General features: G+C 41.0%; 2 protein-coding genes across 6 annotated transcripts in view; one reads left to right on the forward strand and one right to left on the reverse strand.

Moving 5' to 3' along the window:
* Mdm2 (MDM2 proto-oncogene) overlaps nt 1-6,224 on the forward strand; it is a 34,623-nt gene extending 28,399 nt beyond the window's left edge. For all 5 annotated transcript variants that reach the window (XM_017801625.2, XM_008846971.3, XM_029570331.1 and 2 more), the window contains one exon: nt 4,916-6,224. In XM_017801625.2, the coding sequence (XP_017657114.1) occupies nt 4,916-5,488 (573 nt within the window). In that variant the 3' untranslated portion in view covers nt 5,489-6,224. The remainder of the gene's footprint in view (nt 1-4,915) is intronic.
* Nucleotides 6,225-9,860: 3,636 nt separating this feature from the next.
* Cpm (carboxypeptidase M) overlaps nt 9,861-14,729 on the reverse strand; it is an 86,509-nt gene continuing 81,640 nt past the window's right edge. Inside the window, exon 9 of the mRNA XM_008846972.3 lies at nt 9,861-14,300. Within this exon, the coding sequence (XP_008845194.1) occupies nt 14,058-14,300 (243 nt within the window). The 3' untranslated portion in view covers nt 9,861-14,057. The remainder of the gene's footprint in view (nt 14,301-14,729) is intronic.

The following is a 14,729-nucleotide window of genomic DNA, read 5'->3' on the forward strand; positions in this document are numbered from 1 at the left end:
ATTGGAATAATATGGGGTTTTTTTTTTGATGGATTACTTGGAATATCCTCCCCCAGCTTTTGTAAGGCTTTTGTGTTTGACTTTGGGAGCTAGTGGAAGCCACCTTTAATAACTTGAAGAATCATTGTGGAGAATGAATAGTCTTTACCCTTAATATTTCTTGGTAATTCAGGGTACACTTTAGGAGGATTTTTTTATGGCATATTTTGTGTATAAAGTGTCCTCAGTCAAGATTTATGTTTCAGTTTAGGCAAGGGTATAGGCTATATGTTCAATGAGAAATGAGGATGTGCAAGAGTTTGCTATTGCAGTCGCATGGTATGAAGAGACGTTGGAATAAGGAAGATAAACTGGGCCAGGTACAGAGAATACAAGAGAGGATTGACAAATGTGGGGCATATATTTTGAAGGGTGGGAGATTTTAGCTGGCAGTAGTTGTTGAGAAGAATTGTTTTTCAGTTTCTCTTGTGGATGGAATAGGGGATATTTAGTTGAGCTGTGGTCTTTAGACCACTTCTTAAGGAGTCCTAGTAATTTATGGGTAGGACCTGTTTGCTTAGGAAAGGTGCAGGTTTCATCTAGTTTTGTTGACTAGAATCTAGGCAGTACCCAGGATTGAGCTTTTAAAAAAAATATGTATTTTATATTTTATGTGTTTGAGTGCATGTATGTAGGTGCACCTGTGTTGTGCATTGCCTACAAAGGTCAGAAGAGGACATCAGATCTCCTGGAACTGAAGTTAGGGATGGTAGTTCACTGCCATGTTGGTGCTGGGAATTGAACCTGAGTCCTCTGCAAGAGCAGCCAGTGCTCTTAACTGCTGAGCTGTCTCTCTAGCCCCCTAGGATTGAGCTTAATTTAAGGGAGTAGGAATAGACTTAAATGTGAAGGAAAAGGTGCCGCAACATTTACTTAATCTAAGTGAATGAACTATATCTTCAAATAGAGTAATTTTTTTTTTTGTGGTGAGGGGTGGTTTGAGATGGGGTCTCCTCTCCCTATGCAGATCAGACTGGCCTCAAACTTACAGAAATCTGCCTGCCTCTGCCTCCCAAATGCTGGGATTGAAGACATGTGACATCCAGTCTGGCTTAAACAGATACAGTTTGACAGATACAAGACCACAGTGAATATATTTAAAAAAAATTTTTTTTGACCATTTCAGCAAATTTCTTGGCACATTGGAGTCCCATAGTGGCCAGCATTACTGTGTTGGTGCCTTTTCTGGTCCCTGGAAGACTGAAGGGGTGGCTATCAATGATCAGCTGTGGTCACTGGATTTCATCTCCAGGTTCCCCTTGTATTGCTGCTCAGGACCAGAGCTAGGGCCAAGAAGGCTCTGGAGTTTGAATCAGGGTGCTGTTGCCTACCCAGCATGCTTCTCTTCACACAGCTCCATAGGATTTCACATGGGCAGGTCACAGAGTATGAAGTGCTCTCAGCAGCTCCCACACTTTCCTGGGATTCTTCAGCCCCACCACTCATGTGGGACTCAGAGGCGCATTTCCAGAGGGGTTGTAGTCTGTCATGGTGGGGAGACATGGTAGGGGGAAGACAGAAGAAAGCTGAGTGCGCACATCTTCAAGCAGGTGCAGGAAGCAGTCCATTTTTAATTTTTTTAAAGATTTTCCAGATAAGGTAGAAAAAAGTACTGATAGTCATACACTTGAAAGAGAGACTTTTGACTTTTTCTTCAGTGCTAGGAATGGAACCCAGGGCTTTGTACATGCTAGACAAGTATTCTACACCAGGGAGCTACCTTCCTCCTAGGCCAGTGTTGACTTTATATTTTTATTTATTTATTATTAATTATTTTTGATTTATGTGTATGAGTGTTTTCCCTGCATGTATGTCAGTGCACCTGTGTCATGCAAAGCCCTCGGAGGCCAGAAGAGGGTGTCGGATACCTTGCAACTGGAGTTTTGGACAGTTGTTAGCTGGGAACTGAACTTGGGTCCTTTACGAGAGCAGTCAGTGCTCCTAACCACTGAGCCATCTCCATCCCTGACATTTTATCTTATATATATATATATAGTTTTGTTTTGTTTTTTGTCTTTTTTTGAGACAGGGTCTCCTTGTAGTCCCAGCTGTCCTGGAACTCACTATGTAGACCAGGCTGGCCTCGAACTCACAAAGATCCACCTGCCTCTGCCTCCAAAGTGCTGGAATTAAAGGCATGCGCCACCACGCCCGGCTGTTTTGTTTTAATTGAATTTTTGGTATTTCATACATAAAATCATCTTTATGCCTCCTTCCTCTTTGTACCCTTTCATAGCCCCTCCACTGGAGTTAATACATTCTGTCATTTGTATTAAGGCTTATTTTGTAAAGTTAGTGTCCTGAGATGTTCCTCAGTGCAAGTTCATCTGCCGGGGTTTAGTCAGCCTATTTAGAGCCTCTCTCTTCAAGAAGGTCAGCTCTTCTTCACCTAGCAGTAATCAGCTGCCAATAATTCTTCAACTAAGATTGGGGCTTGCTGTTCATTTCCACAGTTCTGTGCTTGGTTTTTGTCGGCCTGAGTTTGCATGGGTTTTGTGCATGCTGACACCATTGCTGTTTTGTATGAGGTTTGTATGAGAAGGGCCCCAGGTGCCTGTAGGACTGTTTCTGTATGGTCAGGCACCTCCTCCCTGGCTCTTATAATCTTTCTGCCCCCTCTTCTGCAATGGTCCCTGAGCACTGGCTGGGTGGACCTCAGTAGAGGAGTCCTGTCCAAGAATTCACATTCCACTGACTTTTATTCTCTTGTGTTTTGGCCATTTGTGGCCTTTTGTGTTCCTGGCCCTCTGTGGCATGAGGAAGCTTCATTGATGAGAATTAAAAGGTGCATTAGTGTTCTCTTCGTCACTTGTTCTATGTTCCATGAGCCGTAGGTATAAAGAGAGGTTGTATCCTAGATGTGCCACTTAGGCTTGGGCAATTCAGAGAGACTCTCTGAGTGACCAGTGGTGTAACTGCAGTAATCTCTGTCTGTTGAAAAGGAAGCTACTTTGATGGGTGGTGACTGGGATACATCTGTAAATCTAAGGATCCATATTTTGCACATAGTAAGAAATTACATTTGTCTAGGGCTATGAGGGCCTTGGGTTTTCTCTAAGATCTGTGACCTCTCCAGCTATGTTTATTTGGCTAGGTTTACAGTACCAGATATGAGTTTCCTCTCATTGAGTGGGCTTTAAGTCCAATTAGGTAGCTGTTGATTACCCACAAGATGAAAGTGCCACTACTGCACCAATGTCATTTGCTGTGCTGGTCATTGATGTGGTTTTTAGGCCTTGAAGCTAGGGTTGGACCATTGGTTGATATTCTCCCTTACCAGCTTGTGTAGTGCTCCCTAAAGCTGTGAGAACTAGCTTTCAGGGGAGGTGGCTTCTAGGTCCATCCCAGCCCTATTGCTCCAAATCCTGTGTCCAAAGTATGTCTTGTCTTCAGCATAGGTTTTGGTCTTACCTCAGGTTCTGGGAGGCAATCAAGGGCTGTGGCAATAGCCTGTGTAATTTTGGGAGTCTCTTGGACTACCCTGGCCAACAACTCCAAGGAAGGTTTCTCCTGCCTGGCACTGTTTCTTGTTACGTAGTCTTCAGCTATACTCACAGATTCAGGTAGGGATACTCTATGTATAATTTTTCAGTAGGTTTTTGGATTAATACCATTCCCTTTGTTTTTTTATACTAGCTCCTCCTCCTCCTTCTCTCCCTGTCATATCCTCCGTCCCTGCCCTTGCCATTGAAAGTGTCCCCATGGGGAAAATGCCAACTTTATATTTTTAAAAGCCTGTTAAAAATTAATCCATTTTTGGAGGCCGGGCATGGTGGCGCACGCCTTTAATCCCAGCACTCAGGAGGCAGAGGCAGGTGGATTTTTGTGAGTTCAAGGCTAGCCTGGTCCACATAGCTCCAGGACAGCTGGGGCTGGCTACATGGAGACCCTTTCTCAGTTGTAAAAGGATAACCATTTACAACTGAGAAATCACAAAAGAGGCCAAAAAGAATACAAATAAATAAATAAATGTGACTTTAAAATATGTATAATTCATCTAATTAATACATAGTCTCAGTACACACATGACTTCTGTGTCATCCCTTAGTAGTTATTCAAGTTTGTCAAATTAAAAAAAAAAACTTTTCTTGGCTTTTCATTGGTTAACGTAAAGGATTTATTGCTTTACATATGAGATCACAATGAACATGCTTCAGTGAGCAGGTCACCAATCCTTAGGACCCTCTGTTAATGCAGATGATAGTATTGCTCTCCCCATGTAAGAAACTGAGGACCTCATTTCATACTGAAAAGAAGAAAACAAAAATTTAGGTTATAGGGGCTGGAGAGATGGCTCAGCTGTTAAGAGCACTAGCTGCTCTTGCAGTGCCATGTGGGTGCTGGGATTTGAACTGGGGTCTTCTGCAAGAACAGTCAATGTTCTTAACTGCTGAGCCATCTCTCCAGCCCCCAATATGTGTATATATATAAAGATTTATGTTTATGAATGTTTTGCCTGCATGTATGGCAGTTGTGAGCTGCCATGTTGGTGCTAGGAACAGGACCTGGATCCTTTGCAAGAGCAGCAAGCACTCTCTACCTTTGAGCTATCTCTCCAACACCACGATTTTTATTTTTGTCTTAGGTTTTTTTTAATAAAAAAGTTTTAGGGATTGATCTTAGACCTTGCAGTGAAACAAATAGCTATTATCTCACATAGTTCACTATTTGTGTGTATACATGTGGGGTGAAAGTACCTAGTAAATTTCTGGTAAACATTATTAATTGAAGTTTTCATGTTCTTGTTATTTTATGTAAAACACGAAATGCTGAAAATTGAACTGTGTGATACATTTTTACCTCAGATACATTTAAGTTAGTAGCTTTGCTATGACTAATAAGGAATAATTAAAGTTAATGTCTTCTTTTATTGAAGGACTATTGGAAGTGTACTTCCTGCAAGGAAATGAATCCTCCTCTCCCATCACACTGCAACAGATGTTGGGCCCTTCGTGAAAACTGGCTTCCAGAAGATAAAGGGAAAGATAAAGGGGAAATCTCTGAAAAAGTCAAACTAGAAAGCTCAGCTCATACAGATGAGGGCTTGGATGTGCCTGATGGTAAAAAACCTACAGTGAATGATTCTAAAGAGTCCTGTGTTGAGGAAAATGATAAAGTCACAGAAAGCTCGCAGTCACAAGAAAGTGAGGACTTTTCTCAGCCATCCACTTCCGGTAGTACTATTTATAGCAGCCAAGAAGAGGTCAAAGAGTTTGAGAAGGATGAAGCCCAAGACAAAGAAGAAAGTATGGAATCTAGTGTTCCCCTTAATGCCATTGAACCGTGTGTGATTTGCCAAGGTCGACCTAAAAATGGTTGCATTGTTCATGGCAAAACGGGACATCTTATGTCATGCTTCACATGTGCAAAGAAACTAAAGAAAAGGAATAAGCCCTGCCCAGTGTGCAGACAACCAATTCAAATGATTGTGCTAACTTATTTCAACTAGCTGACCTGTCCATAAACATAAAATTATATATTTCTAACTGTATAACCCTAAAAATTAGATGTGTTTTATTTTTATTTACGTAAGTTAAAGCAGACAAGTGTCTTAGTCCATGTAAATTTCTTTGTGGTATAATTTACTCTCCTTGGGAGTAAGAATAGTGAATATTAACTTTTAGAAAAATTTCACTTCTTTTTATATTTTATATTTGGGTTTTTAATGTAATTTGCATTGGCTATATAGCTCATTTTCATCCTCACTTGTGTTTTAAATAATCTCTACTTCGAAGGACTATTGGAAGTGTACTTCCTGCCCTTCAACCACAATTCCACAGTTATTGGGCCCTTCATGAGAACTGGCCACATGAAAAGTATCAGATTTCCTTTTTTCTTTTTTAAATACAAGAACATTTAACTTATTTAGTACCTTTCATGTAAGGAGCTAAGGAATACATGAAGGATTGAATATTTAAATTATTGACATTCTGAAATGTCCTACTTTCTCTGTTCTTTAGAAATTGTAAGTTATGAGCTAGCAAGACAGCTCAGGTGGTAAAGGCGCTTGCTGCAAAAGCCTGGACCTGAGTTCAATTCCTGGAGCCCAAGTAAAGGTAGAAGGAGAGAACCAACTCAACAAATGTGTCCTCTGATCTCCACACATGTTCTACCACATGTGCACCCATGCACATACAATCGGGTACACATACAGTTTTTAAAGTGCTTTCATAGCACCAGGTACAAGGGACTGGGTGTGATGGCACACACCTTTAATCCCAGAACTTGAGTTTCAGACCAGCCGAGGTGTCTTAAATGCCCTCCCCCCAAAAAACAATAAAAATTATCCAACCAGACTAAGTTTCGTGTAACCAAAGGGCAGTTTCATGCTGGCGATACATTTTTGGCTTAAACTACAAAAAGATTTCTCCCCCCATGATTAAATATTTGTAACAGCTAAGTAGCAAACAAAAGAGCTGATGGAATTAGTACTAACTTTGGCAGTCCTGAAACTTCATAAATTTGGAATTAATAATCTTGAATTTGATTTTATATGCTTGTGGATTACTAATGTCTAAATGTTTAGGTTTGATATACATTATTTATTTGCAAATAAATGGTTTATTAAATATTTAAAGAATTGTTTGAAGAAAATAACGGTGTCTTACATTTTTTTCATAATACTCTTTTTGGCTAACTAAGGCACGGGTCCGGATGCTTCCTTTTTGGGTTGGCTGTACTGTCTCATTTTGGAAGTACACATGCTATGCACAGCTTGATGTAGTTCGGAGCCACCAAGACACTAGGAGTAGGAACTGATGCAGTTAAGTAGGGCAGGAATGCTCTTTTCTCTCTATGCTGTACTTGGGTCACTAGGCAAGCTGGGAGATAGTAAGTGGTGCAACCCTGTTGTAATTGCTCTTTTATTCTCTTTGAAACTAAATCCCCAGAAAGCAGAAACCCCTTGTCACACATATGGGTAACTGCTCAGTAGGGATTTATTAAGGCTGGTGACTTTGTGCATGGGTGAGTTTCTCAGTTCAGTTCCCCAGCACTGAAAAATGAATCAAAGTGTAGGGCCCTGGGTCTTGAGACTGGCTTTACAACAAGAGCACATAGACTGCAGACCACAAAGCTAAGCTATCAGATTATTTTGCTTAAATTTTAAAAATTCCTAATGAAGTTTTTTTTTTAAATATTTTTTAAATTTTTTATGCGTATGTGTGTATTGCCTGCCTGTAGGTAAATGCACCCGTGTTGTGCAATGCCCGTGGAGAACAGAAGAGGCTGTCGGATCCCCTGGAGCTGGAGTTATAGTTGTTAGCTGCCCTGTGGGTGCTGGAATTCGAACCTGGGGTCTTCTGCAAGAATAGTCAGTGTTCTTAACCGCTGAGCCATCATCTCTCCAGTCCCTCTAATGAAGGTTTTAAAGATGCTTGGTTGCCATTCTTGTGTGAGCTTCAAGTTGTCATAGAATTACATTGTGAAGTTTTATAGTAGTACTCTGGTTGAATGCTGAATTTATTTTTAAAGGGCATTTGGAATATTTTTCATTTGTGTATGTGTGACATTGTGTATGTGGAAGTCAAAAGAAGCCTGGGCATGGTGGTGGACGCCTGTAGTCCCAGCACTTAGGAGGCAGAAGCAGGTGGGTCTCTGTGAGTTGAGGCCAGCCTGGTCTACATAGCGAGTTCCAGGCCAGGCCAGCTGGAGCTACAGGGAGACCCTGTCTTAAAAAAGACCCCCCCCCAAAGCTATACTTTAATGTTGGACATTAGCTTATTTTGACCTATGCTATTTTCAAAGGAATTCTAGAAATGTATATGAACATGTGAAAAGGCTTAGCAATCACCTGAATTGGCTCTGAAACCCGAGATTCTGAGGTTCTGTTCTATAAATTGTCCCCCCCCCCCATTATAAAGGCAGCATCTCGGGCTGGAGAGATGGCCCAGCAGTTAAGAGCAGTGGTGGTTCTCGCTGAGGACCCAGGCTTGGTTCCCAGCACCCACGTGGCAGCTAACAACTGCTTGTTAACTACATTTAGGCGATCCAGTGCCCTCCAAGGGCACTGCATACATGAGATGCACTTAAATGCAGACAAAACACACATGTGGAATAAAAATAAAAAAACAAAGCAACGTAGAAAATTTGGAAGTTGGGGGTTTAAGCTGTGATAACATGGATGAGGCTTTGAATTCAGTTTCCTTTGTTTTCTTGTCCTCTTACCTGTTTCTTGTACACACACACACACACACACACACACACAAATAGAGGAAAATCAGTTCATCTAAAAATTGTTTATAATTTGATTTTTTTCTCTCTAATTTTCCCTTATGTCCAAGGCTTTTACATTTTTAGTTCAGGGCTGGTGTCATGACTCTGGGTAAAGGTACTTGCCACTAAGCTTCAGGACCTTAAATTCAATCCATGTGGTGGAGACTTCTAGAATTTATTCTCTGATATCCACAAGTGCACTCTGGGACTTGGGCACACATGCAAAAACAAATTAATAAAAATTAGTTTACTTTTAGTTTATTTTAAAAACTATCTTGCTCTGGGACTGGTTGGTAATGTTTTCAATAGTGGCAATGCCTGGTCTCCACCTTCCTGCCAAATAGGACTTTTTTTGTCACTACTAAATGCCAATTTTAAGCAGATTCTTGGACTGATGGTTCACGTCCATCAAATCTTTCAACTTCAATAGCTACAAATTTTAAATTTTTAAAATTTATTTTGTGTGTGAATGCTCTAGTCTGCATGTATGTAAGTGTACCTGTGTCATGCAGTGCTCACAGGCTAGAAGAGGGTGTTGGATCCCCTGAAACTAGAGTTAAGGATGGTGATTAGCTGCTGTGTGGCTGCTGGGGACTGAAACCAGGCCCTGTGCTAGAACAGCCAGTGTTCTTAATGGCTGAGTCATCTTACCAGCCCCAGCAGCTACAAATTTAAATACCTAGGTCTGGCTAAATTATTCCAAGGAACTTCTGCCCAAAGGTTTCTTAATATATTGAAACAAATTTTGTTTTAAAAAATGGAGAAACTGCGTTCTTTTAAAATTGAGATATTTGAGCCAGTGCGATGGCTCTGGGTTAACGGTGATTGCCACAGGCCTGAAGACTTGAGTTATATGCCCGGGACCCATGTAAAAAACTGGATTCAGCTGGGCATGTTGGTTCATGCCTTCAATCTCAGCATTTGGAGGTAGAAGCAGGCAAAGTTCTGTGAGTTTGATGCCAGCCTAGTCACAGCAATTTCCTGGCCAGCCATGGCTATATAGTGAGACCCTGTGTTAAAAAACAAGGGGCTGGAGAGATGGCTCAGTGGCTAAGAACATTGACTATTCTTGCAGAAATCCTGGGTTTGAATCCCAGCGCTCACATGGCAGCTGCCAACTCTGTAACTCCAGTTCCAGGGGATCCAACAGCCTCTTCTATCTTCTGTGGGCACTGCACGACACGGGTGTACTTACCTACATGCAGGCAATACACGCATACTCATAAATAAAAAGAAAAACCAAAAAAAAAAAAAAAACCACCTGGATTCCGTGGCATGCATTTATAACTCCTGTACTGATGCAAGATGAGAAGCAGAGACAGGTGTTAGGGCCTGGAAGCTTTCCGGCCAGCTACCTTGGAGTATGCATTATGGCAAAAACAAGAAGAGACCTGCCTCCACATAATCCAAATTAACTTGGAATGTATCATAAATAGCATAAACTGTCCTGGAATGATTGTCTGGACTTTTGAAGAATTTTTGTAATACTATTGCCTCATAAAAGACAATAAAATTGATTTTTGCTAGGGTATATTTGGTGGTAGTCTTTTTTAGTTTACAGATTTTATTAAATTTGAAAAAAATACTCAAAGTAACAAGAGACAGCATTCACTATATGAATATTCTTTATTGATAATAAGATAATCTAAATTTAAGAAGCCCAGAGGTAGTCACGGCCCCTCCCCAATAAACTTTATAGTCTTGAACAATATATGCATCTTAATATTTTCCTTTTTTGTTTTTACATTAGGTTCTTAATTATAGTATAAAAGAAAGTCATTGAGAAAGCTTGTAAAATCAACAAGAAACTTCTAGTAAAAGGCTGTGGGGTGCTTTGTGTGCTAAAATATGCTTAAAATGTTTTGTGAGTAATACAGTACAGTATCTGTTTATTAGTGACGTGAAGTCTAGAACAAACCCAGGAATGTGAAACCTATTTCAGCTATCAAGAACTTAGTGTTCCTTACTCCAGCCGACAGCATTTTCTCCCTCTTCCTACGGTTGGAGGAAGACAGAAGCAATCTTATAGCATCATCTGTATTGCTACCCTATAGAATCAGCCATGCTTCTCAAAGACAGCCTGCTGCAGCAAGATACATGTGCTATGCTGTTTCTGTGCATTTCTTAGGAATAGCAACTTCTAGTCCAACATCAGCCTATACTTTGGAAAGGTAGATTAATACCATTTTTAGAGACATTACAGAATTGCCTCTGCAACAAAGCACAAAATTGATTTCTGGAATGACTCAGAAATGAGAGGAGGCTGAACATTTCTGATACATTCAGCAGTTTATCTGAATGTGAAAATTTAAGCACCAAAATCAACATTGACACTGGTCTGCAAGGATTAACATTTGTCTAAAACATCCCCCATTTAGATTTCTGTTAACCAGCACAATTTGAGCAGGCACATGAGAAAGCTGTGCCATTTCACGAAAGCTTCCTTGATTACATGATTCTTGCTAACCAGTGTTTCAGGTCAATTTTTTAATATGTAAGGCAAAGAATTTAGCCTTTAATAAGGTATACTGCCTTCAAAATATTTATCCACCTGAGTATTAGTTGTGCTTTCTATACCTGGATCAGCACCAAACACGGCACCAAAACGTGGTCTGTCCTACCACTGTTTCCAGCAATTATGGGTGACTGTAAAGTGGGGGGGGGGGGTCTTTGTATAAATAAGGGAATGGGTGCTAGATTTAAAGTTAGAGTTCTTGCCTTCTGTCACTCTTGATTTAGAGCTTCAAGAGCATATCCTTCAGCTTAGAGGGGAGCAGTGAAAGGTGTTCAGGAGGACTGAGGACTTGATATGACCATAGAATAATTCCATAGCTGTTTGGCCTTGCGGGGCAGGTAGTGGGGATTGACTCCAGGGCATTGTATATGCTAAGCATACTATCATAGAACTATACCTCTCACCCTGTTTGCCTTTACATGATTTGACATTGGTTTTTGATACAAATTTCTGACAATGTTATTTCAAGATAGACCTGGTGGTGCAGTCCTGTAATCCTAGCTACTTTGGGGAGGCTAAGGCAGGCACAAATTCAAGGCCAAGTTGAACTGTGGTGAGTTCAAGGCCAGTAAGGGAACTTACCGAGACTCTGTCTCAAATAGTGAAAGAAAAAAAAAGTGGCTGTGGCTATATAGCTCAATGGTAGAACAATTTCCTGGTATATGCAAGGCTTTGAGCCAATCTCCAGTATGACACACCCACATAAAAGTTATTTCAGTAAGAAGTTATTTTAAGGACCATGAACCAATTCAGATAATAATTCGTGTGTGTGTGTGTGTGTGTATGAGTGCAAGTGCCTGCAGGGGCCAGAGAAGGACATCAGATACCCCAGAGCTGGAGCTTCAAGTGTTTGTGAGCTGCCTGACATGGATGCTGGAAACCTAACTCAGGTACTTTGGAAGAGCAGGAAAGAGCTCTTAACCTCCGAGCCATCTCTCCAGGCCCAGTTCATGGCCTTTTAAAAACTATCTTAGAAAAGGGTAAGTTAGAACTCAGAATACCCAGCTGATGGTAAATCAAGTTTAGTCTTACATTATTGTCATTTTGGTTTTATGAGACAGGGTCTCACTTTGTAGTCCAGGCTGGCCTTGAACTTGTGGAAATCTCCCAAGTGCTGGGGTTACAGGTGTGAGCCACCACTCCAGCTTAGCTGTATATATTTTAAAAGTAATATACCAAAGTCATTTTCTGAACTATTCATGCTTTCCAGGATATAAGTTAATGCTTAAATAATAATGATCAAAATGTTCATGCTACTATAAAATTTTACAAGTGGTTAAAAACTATACTATTGATATTAAAATACAGAATAAGTTTGGCACCAGAAAAGGGAAGCCAGATGCCCATGCATCGCCTCAGTCTTTTAGGTTCTCAAGCCTTTGCCATGTGCCCAGCGCAGTTTTCTCATGTAGCATTTTGAACTGAGGAATGAAGCAACTCACTTGCTATAAGCAACGCACAGCACTCAGAAATCTACATACCACACTTCCTGGTTTTTTGTCTGTTTGATCTTTCCTCTTAGTTCCTACAATGCATTCACGTAAATTGACTTTCGTTGGGGAGAACAACTGCTTCAAATTGAGTACTGATCTTAAAAATGTTATTTTCTGATATGGAAGGTAGCTTGTAGTGCTATTTACAGCTAGCAAATCACTATCCTACCTGACAGTGTGTTCACTTGCATTTATCTTTGGATTTTTTTCTTGATACATACATGAAAACACCACCGTGTGTGTGTGTGTGTGTGTGTGTGTGTGTGTGTGTGTTACTAGTGAGTGGAATATTGCCAAACATAAAGCTTAGTTTTATAAAAATATTCAAATTCTTAGTTTCTGAAATAATCTGTAGCAGATTGCTAAAATCTTTTTGTTTTTTCCTCTTCATTTCTTACCTACTTTGTACTAGCCTCTGAGGATACATTACATAAACGAACTTTTCGGACAAGTAGACCCTGCCTCCAAGAGCTCACAGTGTACCAGAGAAGGCCCACATGAAGTAGAGCATACTACTTCTGTGTTGTAAGTCCAATAAGCAAGATGGCCAGCTTATTTGAGGGATCAAGGAGCACTGGCCTTGAACCTGGGTGCCTGGGATTTCGTGGGATGGCAGTAAAGCTTTCCTAGTTGAAGATGATGCTTGGAATGGAGTTTTGCTGGGTGGGAAGCAAGGTCCAGTTGAATAGTACGATCAGGATGGCATTCCAGACCTGAGATCTCAGTGTGCTATGTGCTGAGGAAGCAGAAGGGGCTGATGGTTGATTTTTAAGTAGCCCTTTTCTCCAGTGCTGTGTCAGATGGATTTGCCGAAGAGATACCTGGGAGCAAGAGACCCATAAAGCTGTTTCAGCAGCACAGGTAAGTGTGGTGAGGAGAGGGAGGAATGAACATTAGCCTTCAGTGAGGAATCAATACGAGCCTTCAGTGACTGACTGAATATATGAAGTGAAGAAGAGAGACACAATATTGACTCAACACAGCAGAAGGAACAGCTCTAGGAGACTGGAGTCTCAATTTTCAACATGATGAGGGGAGGCTGATATGGGTCACATCCAGGTAGATGTGTCTAGTGGGCAGTTGGGTATGTATCTGAGGCTCAGGCAAGAGTCCAGAATTATATAAAAGGGGTCATCATAACAGAACAGAACTGTGGCATCTAGGTACAGACAGGCAAGGGCACTGGCTCTGGAGAGGAAGACGTGATCTGTTGTGTTGGGGATCTGTAGACACAACTTTGTCATCCCATCAGGGACATTTTCTCAGACCACTAAGGTATGTTTGCCTGTTTCCTCTTGTTTCTCCTTAGAACATTAGCAAAAGTAAACATTCTCAGTCCTATGATCTAGTATTCCTTTGTGGAGACCCATTTGCATATTGCATTCTCTCGTCACAAACAGCACTCATGGCGAAGTCTCATACAAAGTAGGTGATCAGTAAATGTGCATGTCTGCTGCTTGGATTCATTTGGCTGTATATAAAGTTAACTCCTCTTTTTTTCTCACAGAAACATCTGTTTTTCGTCTCAAGCTTCTTAAATATTTTTAAGACAACTTTGAGATGAAGTGTCTATGGGTAGTACTTGATAGTAGTTACTCCGTTCATCTGGACCCAGCATTCCTTTCATTATTCCTGCATGTTGCTCAATGTAGGTTTGGAATCATCCATTCTCCTTCTTAGGGAAGGCAGTGGCATTTATCCAGTTGCCATTCCACAAGAGGGAGTTAGAGATGCAGTAACCTGGAGTGACTGATCCCTGATTCCAGGTGGTGATGGAGGTTGTTTCACATTTTACTTTATTTGAAAAATATGAGCAATAGAGTCATGGAAAATAAGAACAAACCAGGCCTTGTTGCAACTGAGTGGCTCGGCATTACTTTGTATAGAGGAATCAGCGGGCATGAAGGATTTGATACCAGGATAGAATCTAGTTTTCCTTGGATTGGAAGGTGAAAATCCTTTTTAAGAGCACTGAAGGTCTGGAATTTTTCTGGAATAACCACTTTTGTGAGGTGTGGGTCATGTCCATGGGCTGTAATCTGAGAAGAAACAAGAAACAATTGCATGAGTGATTTCAAATGTTTTATGGGACCAGCACTGAAGACACTGGTGTCCACCAGTAAAATGCAGCCTTTGTGTGGTGCATGTGACTAGCTTGGGCTAGTGCCCCTGTGCCCACTGACATAGACCATAAGCTGCAAATGCTATCACCAAGAATTACAGAATGGAATACAGAGACAAATTCAGTGTCTGGTGATGCTGGGTGAGCATGGTTTTCTTTGTTCCAAGCCTATATTTAAAATCCTTATTGGATATCAAGGTTGTAAGTGGAATCCTTTCCCCATTTTACTGCCTTTCCCCTTGCCACAGATCTGTGTTCAACTCTTTCTTTCTCTCTCTCTCTCTCTCTCTCTCTCTCTCTCTCTCTCTCTCTCTCTCTCTCTCCCCTCTCCTCCCCCCCCCTCCTT

This window comes from Nannospalax galili, unplaced genomic scaffold (genome assembly GCF_000622305.1).
Source record: "Nannospalax galili isolate Female #2095 unplaced genomic scaffold, S.galili_v1.0 scaffold463, whole genome shotgun sequence".
Classification (NCBI taxonomy): Eukaryota; Metazoa; Chordata; class Mammalia; order Rodentia; family Spalacidae; genus Nannospalax; species Nannospalax galili.